Source organism: Mus caroli, chromosome 5, assembly GCF_900094665.2.
Source record: "Mus caroli chromosome 5, CAROLI_EIJ_v1.1, whole genome shotgun sequence".
Lineage (NCBI taxonomy): Eukaryota > Metazoa > Chordata > Mammalia > Rodentia > Muridae > Mus > Mus caroli.
Window position 1 is genome coordinate 67542797 of NC_034574.1, and position 18400 is coordinate 67561196.

At 46.0% G+C, this 18400-nt stretch overlaps 1 protein-coding gene across 5 annotated transcripts in view; it reads right to left on the bottom strand.

The window, feature by feature from the left end:
• Lnx1 (ligand of numb-protein X 1) overlaps positions 1-18400 on the bottom strand; it is a 108281-nt gene that overhangs the window by 23878 nt on the left and 66003 nt on the right. For all 5 annotated transcript variants that reach the window (XM_029477992.1, XM_029477991.1, XM_021163798.2 and 2 more), the window contains 3 exons: positions 7528-7769; positions 6763-6915; positions 2251-2453 (listed from right to left, as the gene is read on the bottom strand). In XM_029477992.1, the coding sequence (XP_029333852.1) occupies positions 2251-2453; positions 6763-6915; positions 7528-7769 (598 nt within the window). The remainder of the gene's footprint in view (positions 1-2250; positions 2454-6762; positions 6916-7527; positions 7770-18400) is intronic.

Genomic DNA, 18400 nt, shown 5'->3' on the forward strand with positions numbered 1-18400 from the left:
AGAGAGAGAGAGAGAGAGAATATGTGCTTAATTGTGTGACTGTGTAGAGTATCTGTGTGAGTGAGCCTGATCATGTGTAGGTGTGTTTGTTTGTTATGGTATCTATGGGAATGTGCCTGAATGTGTTTTCACATTATATTATCTATGTGAGTATGTGTATGCTCTTGCATGTTAGAGTATGAATGTGTGTGTGTGTTGTATGACATAGTATGTGTGAGTGGGCCCAAGTGTGTATGTTGTATGACATAGTATGTATGAGTGGACCTGAGCCCATGTGTGTTATTGTATGGTACAGTACCTGTGAGTTGGCTTGTGTGTATGAAGGTGCTGTTGTATGATACAGTATCCTTGAGTGTGCCTGTGTGTGTATTTGTAGGTGTGAATGAGTGTGACCGTGTACTTATAGGAATGCCAGGTACCCAATCAAGATGGATGTCTGCAAGATCCTTTGTCTGGGTTCTAACTATACAGGGATGCCTGGGGCTTGAATAATTCCAAACAAATTAATGCTAAAGGAACATTCGAGGCTATTTACTGAAAGCCTGGCCACTCACTAGTACTCCTTAAATATCCCAAAGCTAGGCCTCTGATAATCTACAGGACTGCTGCTGCAGCCGACTTTCTGGCTTTAATTATCCTGGCTCCACAGGCCCAGCCTGGAGGCTGTAGCCCCAGTGTTTGTCACTGCCCTGGAAGGAAACAATTCCCAGCAGCCCTGCACTGCTTAAGGAACGGGCCCCACAATGAGCAAGACGTTTCTTCAGTTTCTAGAGTTTGCTACGATTTTTTTGTACTTGAAGCCATTGTTAGAGGCACATTGGCCTTATTTGAGGTCAGTCACCTCCTGCTCCAGCTCAGAGGTAGATGGGGCTCCTTCAGTGAAGACAAGGCACCCCCTTGTCCAAGGGAACATTACCCGGAAGGTGGCAGAGCCTGCCATCCCATTATTCCTAGAGTCAGGAAAAGTCAGGGTCACCTGGTGATAGTTCTTGGCATTCCTTTTATCTGCAAGGGCCTCCAGCTCAGAGCCAACAAAGAGAACTTTCCTAGGCAGCCCTCCCAGGCAGTAGTCCCCATGGGAGCAGGGAGAACCCCCCCACACACACACACTGTGACTGGGGTCCTGATGGTTGTGGCCCACTAAAGTGGTGGGCCCTGCTTGTGCCACATCCCAGCGACCAGTGGGAATGTCAACATTTCTACAGTAACTGGTTTCAATTATTTCTCCTCTTATTCCAATTAGTTTGCCAAACAAACAGCTCATGCCGAGACAGGGATTGTCCCTCTGCTGCCTGCAAAGGGTGGGATGGAACTGTTATCTGAGTATCAGATAAGAAGTAGATGCATAGGGAGGGAATTCTAGTCCTGCTGGCTCACATTTGACATCTGTTTGATAAACAGTCTCCCACCTCCTCCCCCCCTTTCTGTCCAGAAAATTCTTCTGGAAAGTCTCTCTTCTCCACCATGCCTCAGAGGACAGTATGCCCAAGCCAGGTCATTCCACTCCTGCCTCCCCTGGAAGCCTTCTGGGTCATGCGACTTCTGTGGCCATTAAGCCACAGGAGATTTTCTTCAGAAAGGCATCTGAACACAATTAGATCAAATACAGCAGTTCCCATTAATCTGCTTTACAATTTAAGAAAGAATTAAATTAAATTAATTTAAGAAAAAATTAAAAGGAAGGCCACAGAAAGATCAAGAAGAGGAAGAGAAGAAAAGTAAGAACTGGAGAAAGAAAAGAGGGACCACGGAAACAAAGTCGAAGGGAAAAAGGCAGAGAAGACAGAAAGGGATACGGTAACAGAGAGAAGAGACATACAATGATACAAAGAGAAGTGATTGTAAATAGAGAGATGGGGGAAGAGTGAAAGACCCAGAAGTGTTACACTAGAGCTCTTCATAGGAGATTTACATCAATGTAACTGTGGAAAGAAAGTATCTATCTTTATTTCATTCTATTTATCCTGTTTGTCATCTACCCATCCACTTATCTGCCTGGCTACACATCCATTCATCCACCCACCAGTCCACCCATCCATCTAAGCATCCATTTGCCCATCTACTACAATTGGCTCTGAAGGATATTATTTATTCATCTATGCATCCACTTATCCACCCATCTTCTGGCCAATCATCCATCTCTCTTCCCACCTACCCATCCAACCTTTAAGGACTTAAATTATGTGCCACGCACAGCCTACAGCTCACAATCTTGTAGCCTATGGTTACAAGCTCACGCCTCATGGGCACCTTGAGAATGATGTCTCCTGGCAGCAGTCGTCCATCTCTGGCAATCACTCCATCGCGATAAATATGCTGGATGATGATGTGGACCAGTGGCGTCTCGCTGCCCCCCACCAGCCTTATGGAGAGGCTTTCACTGGGATCTGCTCTGATGATTTTGATGCTTGTAATTTCACCATCTGGAATCAGGTGAAACAACCTTGGGAAGACTGAAATGGACAGAAACAGTATTTGTTTCAGACATCTACTCCACGGGCATCTCCAGCCACTCTGAATGCCAAGCTAAACTGTTGACAGTTCCCTGTGTGTGGCACCACTTTCCTGCCTTGGTGCCAGCATTCTCTACTGGAATGTTTTTCATCCTGGGCCGAAACCCAGAATTTCCTTCAAGGCATGCACAAAATAATTCCAATTCAACTCTATCCCAATCTCTCTTTTCCTCATTGTCACTAAACACACGATTCCTATAGACTGTTCTCACGGTATCCAGCCTTTCATTACTGCTGTCTGTGCCCATGTCTCATATCACGATCTGGACTCCATAATCTGGCAACTGGCTTTGCTATCGGGCTCATGTAGCTGTCTGTTCCCAATGTTAATTCGACAGACTGCTTCAATTAATGTTTAAACTACTCTGATTACATTGTGGAGGCGGCACTTTCTGGCTGACCCATGGTTTTGTGCACAGACCTCTCTGCACACTGGAGCCTCCGGCTGATGCTTACTGCTTGAATAGGAACGAACTAATGAACTGATGTCTTCAGGGAGTGAACTGTGATTTCATTACTTTCTTATCCAGGAACAAAAATAGAATCTGCTCTTCTGTCCTCTGCTGAGGTCATTTAGGAAGATCTGAGACTCTGCTTTTCAGACCCCAGCAGTCATCAGCCCTCTGGCAGATACTGCTGTCAAACACAGCAGTCAAAAGACCTGGTTGACAGGCACGGAGAGGCCAAGGTCATAGTCTTTTTTTTGTTTGTTTTTTTGTTTTTTTGTTTTTTTGAGACAGGGTTTCTCTGTATAGCCCTGGCTGTCCTGGAACTCACTCTGTAGACCAGGCTGGCCTCGAACTCAGAAATCCACCTGCCTCTGCCTCCCAAGTGCTGGGATTAAAGGCGTGCGCCACCATGCCCGGCGAGAGCAAGGTCAGAGTCTTACAGCTGTCTCCTTAAGACGTGTTCCTCATCTACCTGGATCACTGACCTAAGTGCTAAAGAGAGGATCAAAGATTGAGTGAGCCACTGTTGCCTAACCTTAGTTTTTGACCTAAGTCAGCTTTCCCCAGGAATCATGTCCTAGCTCCCTCTTTGTGGCTGTGGCAGACACAGAGTAGCTGTCTAGGTCATGCTGAAGCTGCACAGTGACAGACAGTCCTTTATGCATGTGTGTGTGTGTGTGTGTGTGTGTGTGTGTGTGTGTGTGTGTACATGTGCACGCAGAGAGGAAGCCATGGAGTAATATGGCCTCAGAGTTGGGTGAGGAAGACCAGGCTTCTGAGGGTTAGCACATTTATGGCCTCAATAGTTCCCCAGGAATCATATGTTCACAGCCAGGTCAAAATCCACAGGGACAGGCCCTAGAGACCAAGAACTGACTGGCAGAAGCACTGACTGGCACTGTTTTCCAGTTCAGTTGGAACAGAAGTATTTAGAGGGGACACCAACTGCTGAGAACAAGTCATGCCTAGACTAGCTGGGAAGTGGCTCCTTTTGTGTAGCTCAGACACTTAGGATGCAGAGGAAGAGACATTCAAGTCCAACAGCTGCGGACAGCAGCCTTAGTCTTTGGAGACCCCTTTAGTTCTGTCAGCAAGGAAGATACATTATGAGCCTGTTTCTGTATACACCACTCCTTACAGTTATTTTTAAAACTTATAACCATGATCCTCTTGTCTAAATGAACTTAACTCTCTATGAAAAGTATACAGAAAACTAAAGCCTGTTGCCATTACTATACAGCATAATTAGCGAGGTAACGCAGTAGCTAGAGGAAGCCCGTGACAGTGTAAATGTGGGTCTTAAACTCCACTCAGACTTAATTTCATGTCAGCAAATGACTTCTGTGAGGCTGTGAGTAGCTGCCTCAGTCTGTCAGTTCCTGGTGCTAACAGTATGTGAGCGAGTGAGTTCAGTTAATGCTTAAACTGATCTGACTGCACTAAGTCGGCTTTTATCTCATGCGTGTGTCAGAACATGTCTGGTATCATAATGGAAAATTTTTTGAAAAATCATTTTAAGCAAAGAAAGTTTTGGAAATAATGATCAAAGATCCTGAGTCTCCCTCTCTTTCTCCCTTCTACCTTCATAACAGACACAAACACTGTTCTCCATAAACAACTGGAAGATTTCTGATTCTGTGATTTGACAGGACATGCCTAGTCTCACACTCTTAAATAATATCCCTTTGAGCCAGACCAATGAGATCCTTGTGGCTTTGAAAGGTTAAAAACATTTTTAAACTGCCAAAATTGTCCTAGACTGGACCTGAAGAATTCGATCAAATTTTTTTATCTAAAGATTATAGGATTTAAGAATATTCTCTGTAAACTGAACTAGGACATTGGGACTCTTGTCTTCAGTCCTCACTGACTGACAAACGTGGATTCTAATCCCTGTTTCTGGGTAAAGAGTTAGATTGGCCGTGGGAAGGAGATGGAGGATGCAGATTGGCCAGTAGCTGGGAGGCATTCGAAGCCACACAGGCACATGAGGAAAGAGCATTGTGGGCAAGTGGTGGTGGTGGTGGTGGGGAGTGGCAGAGCCAAGCCAGTAGTCTCAGATGCTGTGCATGAATTTTCCAAAGCATAGTAAATAAAGCACCTGGGACTTTAACCTTCAACCCCAAAGACAGTTTTGGAAGGTGTTAAAAGAGCCAGAAGCATCAAGTTAAAATCCTATGTTCTCTCTCTCTCTCTCTCTCTCTCTCTCTCTCTCTCTCTCTCTCTNTGTGTGTGTGTGTGTGTGTGTGTGTGTGTGTGTGTGTGCATGTTTGTGGTTTTGTGTGTGTGACTTTGGACTACTTGCCTAACCTCTCTGGATCACTCTCCTTAGCTGTGAACTAGGATTGACAGTCTTTATCACTTCTCATTCTTTTGACACAGGCACGACTCTTTAGAGCATTGGCTGGTACATGAAGAGCTGTTTTGACTTTCCATGTTATTGTTTTACTATAGCATTTCATACAAACCAGATGTGCTGCACGCTTGCACGCCCACTACTCTTAAGAGGCAAATGTAGAAGGATCACAGCAAGTTTGAGGTCAGCCTGATCTACACAGTAAGTTCTAAGGCTAGCCAAGGCTACAACGTGAGAGCCTGTCTCAGAAAACAAATGTTGATTTAACCTAAAGGCTTCAATATGAAGTGAACAGAATGTCTTTTCAGATCCACTTATATTGGGAAACATGTACCATATATGCACACTAAGATATGCAGCTTTCTCTTGTGGCCCCAAAGGTCAACACTGTCATTTGGAACAAGTTGAGTGACTTCTGTGTGTCTTGGTATATGCTCCTGAAAATAGGCTGACCATGGAGCACCCTGAGAGCCACACCAGTAAGATACCAGTGACCTGGAAATGTGCCATGGTCATGGGGTGTCTGAGCACATAGAACACTTAGAGCACCCTGTGTGTGTGTGAGTATGTGTGGGTACGTGTACACTAAGAATACTAGTCTAGCCAATGTGCCAGCCTCAGTCTAAGATGCTTTTCAAGGGCCCTCGAAATGGGTCAGTGGCTCAAGGTACTTGCTGAATTCCAGTCTAAGACCCTTGTGGTGAATGGAGAAAACCAACCCTTGCAAGTTGTCCTTTGGCAGTCACATGAGTCACATGCACTGCGGTACATGAGTACATGTGAATGTAGGTGTGCACAGCCACCTCCACTCACACACTATAAATAAGTTAGTATAGAAAAATCAAAACAGGGGCTAGAGAGATGGCTCAGCAGTTAAGAGCACTGACACCTCTTCCAGAGGTCCTGAGTTCAATTCCCAGCAACCACATGGTGTCTCACAACCATCTGTAATAGAATCTGATGCCCTATTCTGGTGTGGCTGAAGACAGCTATAGTGTATTCATATATATTATTTATTATATATATATAATAATTCTTTAAAAAAAGAAAATCAAAACAATAGGCAAAACAATAGGCTATCAGTTTATATAGAATTCGCAGTGTCTGTGACTTTTTCTGTCTCAGCAGAAGCCTGTGCACAGTGCCATTGGGTGAGAATGAAATAAAATGCTTTTCACGCTCTAACTATAATCATTATTTTCATGTGCATTAAGCCAGCACCTGGAGCCCAGGAACAGATGAAATTTTCCTTACCTGTGTAAAAAGACAACAAAGAAGACAAGAGTCCCTGTCCTTACTCAAATGAGGTCACTCAAGGCTATGTACCCTTGGAAAGACAGAGGTCACAGAGGGTGTGCATTGGTCAGGCTACCACCATCCCTTCAAGTGACTCTGGCAAGCCAGCCTTCAGCCCGCCTAGGGGTGGAGTCAAGATTCCCTTTACCTTCAGGGACAGTGGTGTTCTCAGAGTTGTCCCTGCCCTGGTCAGCGTGGTTGGCAACGACACTCCCGCTCTTCGTCCTCCGGAGAGCACTTAGAGCTCGGTTGATCTTCTTGAAAGACCGGCTTCTCATAGTGGAGCGCTCAAAGGGACGTGCTGAGGAGAGAGAGAGATCAATGGAGACGAGAGGCACAGGCTCACGGCAATCATCTGCGAGCCAAGCGTGCTGCTGTGTGCCTGTGATCTCAGCACTCAGGAGGTAGCCAGGAAGCTCAGGAGGCCAGAGCCAGCCCCGGTGCAGAGTGAGGTGTTGCTTCAAAACAAGCAAAGAAGAAATCTTTTCGGTCTAAAGCGTATGAACTGGGACATTGGGATATTAAAACAGTGATCGCTATTTACCTGTAGTTCTAAATTTTTTATGTAGTAAAATAACATATCTCACTATTTAAAAAAAAAATCTGTTCTCCCCCTTGGATGGGAGTGGATAGAACATCACTTTCCAAAGAAGGCCGGGGAGGTCCCCTCTCTGCAGGAACTGTAAATCATCAGACCTCACCTCACCCTCCATTACCAACTCAGATCACATGGTCACTTAAACTTTCATTTCCTGTTGGAGAACTGGACATTGAGTGTCGGCCAAAACTACCAGAACCATTTTCCCTTTAAAAAAAAACATTTCGAGAACTTTCCACCACGGGTATTCTACAGAGGGCAATCCCAGGGAAAACCAGGAGCCCATTCCCAGACACCCTCCCATTTTTGACTCACCCCTAGTCCGGTTGCTCCGGCCAGAGTCTGAGGAGTTGGCTACTGGCTCACCATCCTCCACCGAGGACACGTAGGCAGGGTTGTCTAGGCCAGGCTCATCTGTCATTAAAGAGATGGTGGCGGCTGCAGAAACCTCTGGGGAGAGTGTCGTTGCCATGAGGCTGGCGCAACCATCAGGACAGCCATCTTGAGAGCGCCTTTTCCTGTCCTTGGTCAGGCCGTAGTGGGAGGCCCCTTTGCAGCTGGAATAAAGCCAGAGGGGCATTTAGACTTTTTAGTCAGAACTTCCCCAATCAATACACATGCTTGTCCCTGTACACCCCTCCCCTTTCACACATAAGAATTCAATATATGCTGGCCGGCCAAATACATTAATGACTTGAGAAGTAATATTTTTAAATTGCCTGTTATATTCTCCTAGCATATAATCTCTACTGTCGAGCAGTAGGAAATCACATCTACCTGACTGGGGTTGAGGACAGGGATCTCTAACATTTGGACTTGGTGACTGTTTATTTTGACTACCAAAACCCCTAATCACATTCTCACCCCTTTCTTTTGGGTTAGATCCCACAGCATTGGACATAAATACTCAAGGCCACTCCCAGATCCTGTATTTAGCCGACCATGGAAACAGAATCGCACTCGCCACAAAGCCACAAGGTTTACTCGGAACTGCTAGTCTCTAGGGGGCGGGCGTGATGGCTTCCATTCCTGTTGCTAGGTTGGTCTGGTAGCGCCTTGCATGCTCTTCAGAGGAGTCAATGCCAGGAGCTCTCACACACTGAAAGATGTCACATCTCACAGCATCGGGGGAGAAAAACATCTTTGATTTTTTTTTTTATTGACAACAGAGATCTTTCTGTTCATCTCTCTATCCATTTTATTCACTGCATTTCCCCAAAACCCAAACACTGTAAAGTATACATTAGGGAGAGGGAGGAATGCCCAGGGCTCTGAAGACCGGCGTTTGAGCCTATCTGGATCCTTAGTTTTACGAACATGTTTCCTTGCCACTGGGCCAATCATTTTAGCTCACTGACAACGGTCTGGTCAGAAACTGGTGATGTTTTAACTAACACACCGTTCTGCTGGAGAGGGTATCAGATGACACAGCTCACAGCTGCTGATCCCGCAGAAGTCATTCTAAAGAATTCCTCTGAGTGGCATTGGCCTGACACAGGGCTACTGATTATGTTAGTCTTCTCCGTTTATCACACAAACCCTGGACGACATTGTCGTGGGGGTTGCCTCAGACCATCAGAAAATGCAGATATGTATACTATGATTCATAACAGAAGCAAAATTACAATTATGAAGTAAGACTAAAACTAATTTAGTGGGGCGGGAGGTGACCACAACATGAGGCACTGTACTAAAGGGCAGCCTTAGGAAGGCTGAGAACCACTGCCTTGTATGATTGAAGTCTTTATTTTCTACTTATTTACAGTCCTTTTCTATATTTATTATTTGTGGGTGTGTGAGTGTGAGTATGTATGTGTATACACACACATACATAGGAGGAGCTCACAAAGAAGTCAGGGAACAAGTTGTGGGAGTCAGGTCTCTCCCACCACGAGGGTTCTAGGGATCAAACTCTGTCCTCAAGCTTGTCAGCAAGTGCCCTTAACCATTGAGCCATCGCTCTGGCTCTTTTTTTTTTTTTTTTAAAGAAAGAGCACAGTAATCATGTTGTAACTGAACTACTTAAAATAAACATTTATTTATTTATTCATTCATTCATTCATTCATTCTTTCATTCATTTAGGTTTTCTGCAACAGGGTCTTGCTGTGTGGTTCAGGCTGGCCTGGAACTCACAATCTTCCTGCCTCAGTCTCTTGAGTGATGAGGTTATACGTGAACACCACTCTACCCAACTGGATAAACATTTGTAATTTTATTTGAGTGATGCTTTGTGTCCTTGAAAGGAGACAGGGGTCACTGTGGGCCTGCAGTTGATGGGTTTTAGGCACGCAGACCTGACTGGAGGGATCCTACAGTTGGGATCAGAAGGCTTGCCCTGAATGTAGCTAGCTGTGAGCTCTGAAGTAATTAGATCAGATGGCTAAAACCTCTGCCCTGGGGCTTGGACTCGAAGGTTGAGAGTTCTGGCTATTCTTAGAGAAGACTTGGGCTTACTTTCTGGCACCTCCATCAGGGGGACCCCAACTCCCTACAACTCCAGCTCCAGGGGATTCAGCTCTTTTTCCTGACCTCTCTGAGCTCCTGCATACATGTGGACACAGTCAATCGTTCATCAACCAACCAATCTATCAACTAATTAACCAGCCAATCAATATACACACTCACTGTAAACAATTCCTACTCCTCAGAAATAAATATAACAAACCCAAAAAATTAGCCATGCCTCTAAAAATTTCCAATCTACACATAGTTATTGGCATGAAGTTTGTTGACATGAAGTTCTGCCAGGATCTTAGCACCTTGCTGCACATAGTCCGCTCTTGGGATATAGAAGCCATTGCTTGACTGCTCCCATTCCGAGACACTCACTCCTCTCACATCCCCATCTCTGAGGTCAGTGTACTTGGGACACTGAATAGCCGTTGTGAAGCAGGTGTCACTGCCTGAGCATGGAGGACACCATGGTGGAACTGCCATGTTCCTTCTGTACTGGGTTCATGCTCTCTTTGCATCACTGACTTTAGCTGCCATGCAAGTGCCTTCAACAGAATCGATTGATTATCGACATACTGTTACAGCCACTGGTCCCACCCTTCTGCTTTCATCAAAGAAGCACAGCTTTGCAGATGATGGTAATTCACAGAGACCCACAATGGACTATGTGCAGAGAGTGAGAGACTTTGGAGAACTCATTCCTAAATGGGATGTCTGCATCAAATCCTTCCCCTCACGGCTCGGGGATCTATGCAGATGAGGAGGTAGAAAGTGTATAAGGGCCAGAGGTTGTGGGTGCTTCAAGGAACCAGTGTCTTCCAGACACAGCAATTCATAGACTAAGACAGCCCACAAGACCTTCATAGGTTCACACCAGACAAAATGGCCAGCACTAAGAAGGGGAAGTAGACACAAAGCCCTTCATTAATTCATAAGCTATTTGCAATTGGTACCTGCTGAAAAAGAGAAAATTAGTTTCTCTCCAATGGAGGCCACTAGCTAAATCAAACACTTCCAGGCAGGCGCCTGGCCCAGGAGCAGCTGAACCTCACAGAACCTCACACAGTTGTGTGCAATATCTGTTTTTGTTTTGTCTTATTGGGGGTTTTGTCTGTTTTGATTTTGATTTTGTGTTTTTTTTTTTTGTATTTTGTTTGTTTGTTTTTAAATTTTTGGGTTTTTTTTTTGAGAGAACACAAAGTTGTATGGAGAAGGAAGTGAGGACAATCTCACAGGAATTGGGGAAAGGGAAAGAATACGATCAAAATATATTGATGAAGTGTCTACTATGCTTAATCACTGACTATGCCGCCCAAAGTCTAAAAAGACCCCCCAAACAAAACAAACCAACCAACCAAACAACAATAAAGTTCCAGTGGAGAGGGATGCAAATTTTGTTTTTAATGAAGCAGACAGCAATGCCCAGAAGAAAGTCCACAATGCTGCTGTTTGCTTCCAAATGCTTTATTTGCTTGCTTGGTTTATTTTTATTTATTTATTTTATGTGTATCAGTGTTTAGCTCCTCTGTGTGTGTATGTATGTGTGTATAAACAATATACATCCTGGGGTTGGCAGAGGCCAGAAGAAGGTATCAGCTCCCTTATAACTCGAGTTACAGACCATTCTGAACTTGCATGTGGGTGCTGGAAAGAGAACCCAGATCCTCTCAGAGAACACCCAGCATGGGTGCTCTTAACTACTGAGCCCTCTCTGCGGCCCCCAAATGCCCCAAGTGTTGAAAAGATGGCTCACTGTTAAGAGCACATACAGTTCTCACAGAGGCCACCTCACTCAGCTCACGCCACCCATGTTGTGTGGCTCACACAACTCCTGAAATTCACACTTCAGTGGGATCTAACTCCTCTGGCTTTCATGAACTCTTATACTCATGTGCACCCCATGCCCCCACCAACCACACAGACACAGACACACACACGCACACACACATATATATATACAATTTAGAAATAAAATAAAGAAAAATGGTTTCTTTCATTAGAAAGACACTCCCAGGGGGATGAAAGCAATGCTACATTTTTCATGGAAAAGGATCGCCTGTTTCACACTGAGCAATGTGACCCAGGCCAGAGGGAGTGGCCAGATTCACCTAAGTGCATCTAAAGCCAGTGGCGTCTGGTGTGAGCAACCTAGCCCTGTTTAACGGTGGTTGGCAATTTAGCGGGACGCACGTGTAAAGATTCCCTTTTCTTGTCAGTAAACACAATACATTGCTTCTAACAGTCCGTAGCATCCTCAATGTGATGAAATGTGGTGTTAGTCTTAGTAGAAAGGGCCTGTGATTACACAACTTTACACCCTCGTTTTCCAGGAGATGGACAGGCCAGAACAAGCCACAGCTTATACCTCCCCTGGGAAACCTACCATTCCTTTTGAGTCCGTGAGGTTTGTTTTGTTTTGTTTTGTTTTGTTTCACTCTCCTCATCAGTTACTTTGGCTCAGAATGATTCTGCTCCAGAAGAGAAAAGTTGTTGCTATGGGGAATTTAAAAATTGGAAGAAATACTGTGTGATGGAAAAAATCGGAGCCGGGGATGCATCGGAGAGCGCCAAAGCTGTAATTGGAGAGCGGAGCACTTGCCCGTGGGCCAGCAGCATTTGGTCAGCAGTGCATGGAAAGGAAGTTCCTGACTTGTCAGTGGATTTGAGACAGCCTCTCTCTGCAGGCAGGGGTGCCCTTGACCGTGCGCTCAGCCAGAGCTCAGGTGTCTGGAATGGTTCCTATGGAAAGCGATGCCTTTCTTTGGAGACATAGCCTGTCCCTGTGAGGCAGCTGAATGTCATACTGGTGCCTTTAGAGCCCCGAAGAGGGTAAATTCCAAGACCAAACCAAACCATTAAGACACACCATAGCTGTCTCAGGTTCCTGGGGCTCTAAAGACATATTTTTGAGTCCAGAAAAGGAACACAGCGTAAAATGAATGACTTCTCTCTCCTTGGCCTCTATTCCTAGCTGTAGTTATAATAGCCAGGGGGGTTGCAGAATCTACAATGCAGAATTATTCAGACTTCTAGGCTTAAAAAAAAAAAAAAAAGCCCAGGATAACAATGACCCATTCTTTTATAATGTCAGCTTTCTTCTTGGCGTAGCCTGAATCTGAGGCACGAAGTGATGGATGAAAGTGATGGCTGTACTTACTAATGATCGCTCCTGCAGTGACTAATACTGGGGGCTCCTGATTTACAGGCACCAATGGGGGAAGCAGAGAAGGAAGAGGTGATTAATGTTGGCCAGGGCAGGAAGATAGGATGCACCCTGGGCTGTGTTCAAAGCAAGCAGGATTTATGCTCCCTTCAGTTACCCTGCGCCTAAGCACTCAGGTGGTGATGGCCATGAACTTGAAGGATGGGAGTAAGGAACACAGAAAACCATTTATTTTTCCAACCCAAACCACAAACTTTGGATACGCTGTCTGCTGAAACAAGTATCCTGAGATCATTTTTCTTAGAACTGATGAAGTTGGGTCCCGAGCTCCTTCACTGAAGCCGGCAGTGAGCCACAGAACAGCTTGCTTCTGAAGGCACCAGGTGCCCTGCAATTGTGGGGGGAGGGGATGGAGTGTGAGTGGAGAAAAGGAAACCTCTTCCTAGGAAATTTCCAAGTCTTTGGTGTGAGTTGCTAATGGGAGTAGGACACGAGGTTCCGGATGGTCCTCAGACGTGGTTTGCAAATATCCTAAGGGGGGTGTCCTTCATACAATTCAGCCTGCTGGTTAGTGCAAACTCACCTATAGGGAAGGGCTCCTCGCTGTCTGTGACCTGACCCACTTATGATAGCTATGCAACCCTCCTTTGAGCTGATCTCCTCACTACCTCTCTCCGTTCACTTCTGATCCAAATGTGACTCAGTTCCTCACGTAGAATTCATGAACTGCCCAGTCTGCTCTCATTTTAACCCAGCTATTGAATGCAACAGCTTAGTGAAGCAAGGAGAAGAGGGAGGGAGGGCGGGAAACATGGTGAGCAGTGTTGATTGACAGACAGACTCAGTCCCATCCCAGAGCTTCACTGAAGAAAGCTAGGCCAGTGTTATTGGAAGCAAGCAATCTGGATACTAGACCCCACATCTGAATGTGAAATCTTCTGAAAAAAAAAATATATATAAAATATTGGCACCAAACCGTGCTTAAAAACACTGTGTGGTCCAAACAAAACACAAACACACATGCAGCATACGTCTATCTCAAAGCAAAGCACATTCCAAGCCCCGTTAATAGAAAAAACTGCAAATGCAAGAGAGCCAGGCCTGTTTCTCTCTTTTCAGTTCTCTAAGAAGCAATATAAACCAGATGGGGGGTGGCGCACCCACCCTTAGTCCCTGGAGCTGGGAGGCAGAGGAAGGCAGATCTCTCAGTTTGAGGCCAACCTGGTCTACAAAGCAAGTTCTAGGACGGCCAAGGCTACACAGATGTCTGTGTAAACCTGCAGGAGCCCTTCGCTGTCTTGAAATGATAAGGATAAAGAAGAACAAGAAACAGCAGCAGCAGCAGCAACATGACTCTCCTGATGTAAAAACATTTTTTATTGGGAGTTTCTGCCCCACTCTTTCCCATCTAGCTCCCAAATAAGAGACACAGAAATGTGGTATTTTATTTACAAGCTGTAAGCCTAGCCTGGGGCAGGTTCTGAGCTATTCTAACTTATATCCTAGCCATATGGCCCTGTTACTTGCTATCTGAATCTTGCCTAGGCTGTTTCTGCTCCATCAGTCCATCCTCAAGGTAGACTTCTTCTAGCTATAGAGTCATGATCCCTCTGGTCTCATTTCCCCCCCACCCCCGACCCCCGACCCCGTGGTTTCTCTCAAGACCCCTCACATGATTCTCAAGTCCCACCTTTCTCTCTCTCTACCGCCAAATCGTAGGCTCCAGCCCCTTATTCACCAATATCTTTAAACTGGGGAGCAAGGTTTACACGAGAAAGGCCGGCATAGGTGAGAATACACTCATCTGCATGGCAACCAGACATTGGGGCTCAGAATTTAGTATTTTTATAAATAGCAGCAGACTAACCCTCAAATCCTGGCATTCTGCTTTCTGCTACCTATGTGAGTGTGAGGTGCATGTGTACACAGAGGTAAGACAGGCGCTTAAGAGGGCTTCCCTTTCAGTCCCCAGTCCCAGCCACTTTTCTGATCAAGTTGGGGGTTGAGAGTTAGTTCTCAGCTGTTCTTTCTTTCAATAGCTTGCCTGAAACTGGAATTTACCTAGAAAGGACACATCCGATCCTATCACATATACCTATTATTTCTTCCACGCAAAGGGAGTCAAAGGTGGGGCATTCTGGAGAGAAGCCCATGCCCTGCCACCAGCTGGGTCCGAGGCTTCTGATGCTCCATCATCTCCACAGGTGACCCTGTGCCTCAGGTGGAGGCCCTGGGATGAGCTAGGAGGCTCTGCTCCAGAACAAAGCAGAGGCTGTCCCTTGTGGAGGCCAGTAGGAGACAAGCTGTGGGGAGCCCCCACAGTGCTCTCTGTCGGGCTGCTGATGACCCTCAAGGATGAAGCATCGCTCCTGCGTCCAGCCCCAACTCCTCTGGAGCTGCTGCCCTGGCTCTGCTCACCCCTCCATGGCCTTGTGCATACACTAGCCTACTCTCCTCCCTCTGAGAGGTTTGCAGTCTCTCTCCCTCTAATCCACCTTAATCACACAGAGAGGTGTTGTTTTTATTCAGAAACTCACTGGGAAAATGTTCTCCTTTGCTAGTGAGATGAGTCAGAGCTCTTATTGGCATTCCTGTACTTCTGGGGTCTGCACTCCTAAAAGGAGGCTGGCCGGTGGAAGCAAACAGCCACCAGCCTCTTGCTATGGACAAGGTGCTGGTTTACAAATGTGACCTCCTTTAACTCTCCCAAGTGCTCTGAGACATTAGGTCTCAGACATCACCTCTTCCATAAAGATGAGGATAGTTGAAGGGAAAAATCCCTTGGTCAAGGTCACAGCAAGAAGCAGGGGTCTGAATCCAGGTTATGACTTCCATGTCTTCTTCCCTCACACAGCCTGGGCTCTAGTCCAGGTCTTTCTAGCTTCCCTGAGCTCCAGACTCACTGATCAAACCACCCAGTCCACATCCTCACTTTGACATCTACAAAATCCCCAAGCTAACATCCACACATCCTGATTCTACCTGGGAAGTCCGTCGTCTGGAATCCTTCCCATGGTGTTAAACAGCGTCTCGTATGCATCTGTCTGTTCAGGCCAAAACCCTCAGACTCATCCTCGGGTCCCTTGATTTCCTTTGACATCCCAGGTACAGTCCAATCAAAAACAACAACAACAAAAAAAAAAAAAACAAAAAAACCCAACCAAACAAAAAACCCTCTGGAAAACAACAGCTTCTCATCCCCACTGCCCCCAAGTCCACCCCCTGTCTGGGTTATGGCCCCAACCTCCTAACAGGGTTCTATGCTCCACACTTGTCTCCCCCCATTTATTCTCAGCACAGCATCTGCTATGTTTTTGACATGGTTTGAATGTATCCCTCAAGGGTTTGTGTTGAAACATAATCCTCCCATGGTATTAAGATTATGGAATTTTAATCTGAGTGTGGTGCTTGGAGATTGGGGGTCTTTGGGTGATAATCAGAATTAGACAAGGCCACGGGATGGAACCCCTATGACTGAGTGGCTGATGGCCTTCTAAGAGAGACGACAGTTTCCTGTCTTTGCCATGGGATGCCCTCTCTGTGCCCCCCAAGGCACTGTGCTGGCTCAGCACAGAGTCTAAGCCTCACCACCTTCACACTCAGACTCTTTAGGATGAGGGTCTGAACCACTAAAAAACATGACAAATAGTTGTATGTAATGACCTCTGAGACGGTGGCCTTCACAGAGAAACATTTACCTGAATAGTTACTTAGTCAAGGTACAATTAAAAAAACTATTGCAATTCATCACTTACAAGGGGAGGATACTCGGGGCACATGTGTGTGGAGGTCAGAGGACAACTTGCAGAAATCAGCACTCTCTTTCCGTCTGTGCGTCCTGGGCGCCATCAGGAAGTCACACTTTTAGGATGTGTGGTTGCACAGAATTTAAGATGGTACAGGAGGACTTGAGTTCAAGGTCAGCCTGGACTACATAGGAAGACTTTGCCACAATTAGTCCAATAGGATGAACTAGTGGCCATGTAGCATCCTCTTCTAAGACAGAGATGACGTCTTCCTTCCCCCTTCTGGGACTTGGGAAGAGCTGGCTCACAGATTCTCATGTCTTCTATGGCTGGTGGTAGAGACACCAGTTTGACCTCTGCTAACTGGTTAGCTCTGGGCAACCACAGGGCTGTCAGTAAACCCTTCCAGTACTGCGTTGACAGAAACACTGTGTTGGGAACTGCAGGATGTGCCCACACAGCCCTGGCAAAGTGTCGTTATCTGTGGTTGACCGTGATATGGGACCCTTTCCCTCAGAAAGCTCATCACATCTCTTTTTAGTCCCACATATTCCAAAACCAAAATGATGGGGAAAGGAGACAAGGGGAATATACTTTCGACTGGCCTTTGTCTTCCTCACAGACTTCCCTACACAATGCTGGCAGTTTTATTGTTTGTTTTGTTTGGGGGGAAAGGTTCTCACTGCAATGTAGCCCAGGCTGGTAAGCTGGCCTTGGCTTTATAATCCTCTTGCTTTAGCTCCTTGCAGGCTGGGAATATAGACCGATGTCCCACAGTCAGATTCAGTATATGTTTCAAAATCATTACACCTATACTCAAGCCTAATGAGTACTTTTAATCACATGCCTTCTTTTGATGCATCCATTATGCCGGTACAATGGGGGGCTTTTTAGAGGAGTACTAGAATACATGTTTTCATTCAATGAATTCAAATTCATGGAAGGCCATGTAAGAAACACAGGGTGGTGAAAGAATGTATAGACTCTCCAGTTGAAAACACCTAGCTGGCAAGCCCAGGTTCTACTCAACTCCCTCAGTCATCCTCCCCACTTCCAACCCCCTGTCTCATTCCCATGTGTCAAATGGACCCAGTGATGCTCACTTACCATATCTGTTTACTGTGTGCTTTAGATATTCATGTGGAGAGCCCAGCACAGCCTGGAATGCAAGGCAACAAACAGTACCCAGTGTGGTTGGTACACCTCAAGGTGACAGTGTGGTTGGTACACCTCAAGGTGACAGTGTGCTTAGTCCACCTCAAGGTGAATAGTAGACACAGAGAATGAAAAGAACAATACTGTACAGTGTATACACACGAGGGGCTGACACACAAACAGCAGAAACCTCACGCCTTGTTAATGGAGAGATGCTAGTAGAGACTAGTGTTGGGGGAGCTCAGAGCAGGAGAGCACTCACCCTGCTGAGGGGTGTAAGGGAAGGCTTTGCAGAGGAGGTGAGTCCAGAGAAATGAGGCATAGCAGCTGTAGCCAAGGTGTAGACACCCCATTCAAAGACCCCCGAGAAGGTAGGAGCCAAGGTGTAGACACTCCATTTAAAAACCCCAAGAATCTAAGTTCATGCTGGATGCAGGGAATGGTAGGTTCCATGCCATGTCCCTGTAACATGCCTTGCCGAAGGGGACACACAGACTGGAAGTGAGATCAGCGGGAGGAGAAATGTTAGAGTAAATGTTAGTGTGGATTAAACTGGGACACCTGACTACCAGACCTACTCCCGGGGGTTCGGCAAAACTAAGCTATACTCTTGGGGCTGGAGACAGTAGGCACAGAGAAGTCTGATGCTAAGGCTGGAGAGGGAGAGGG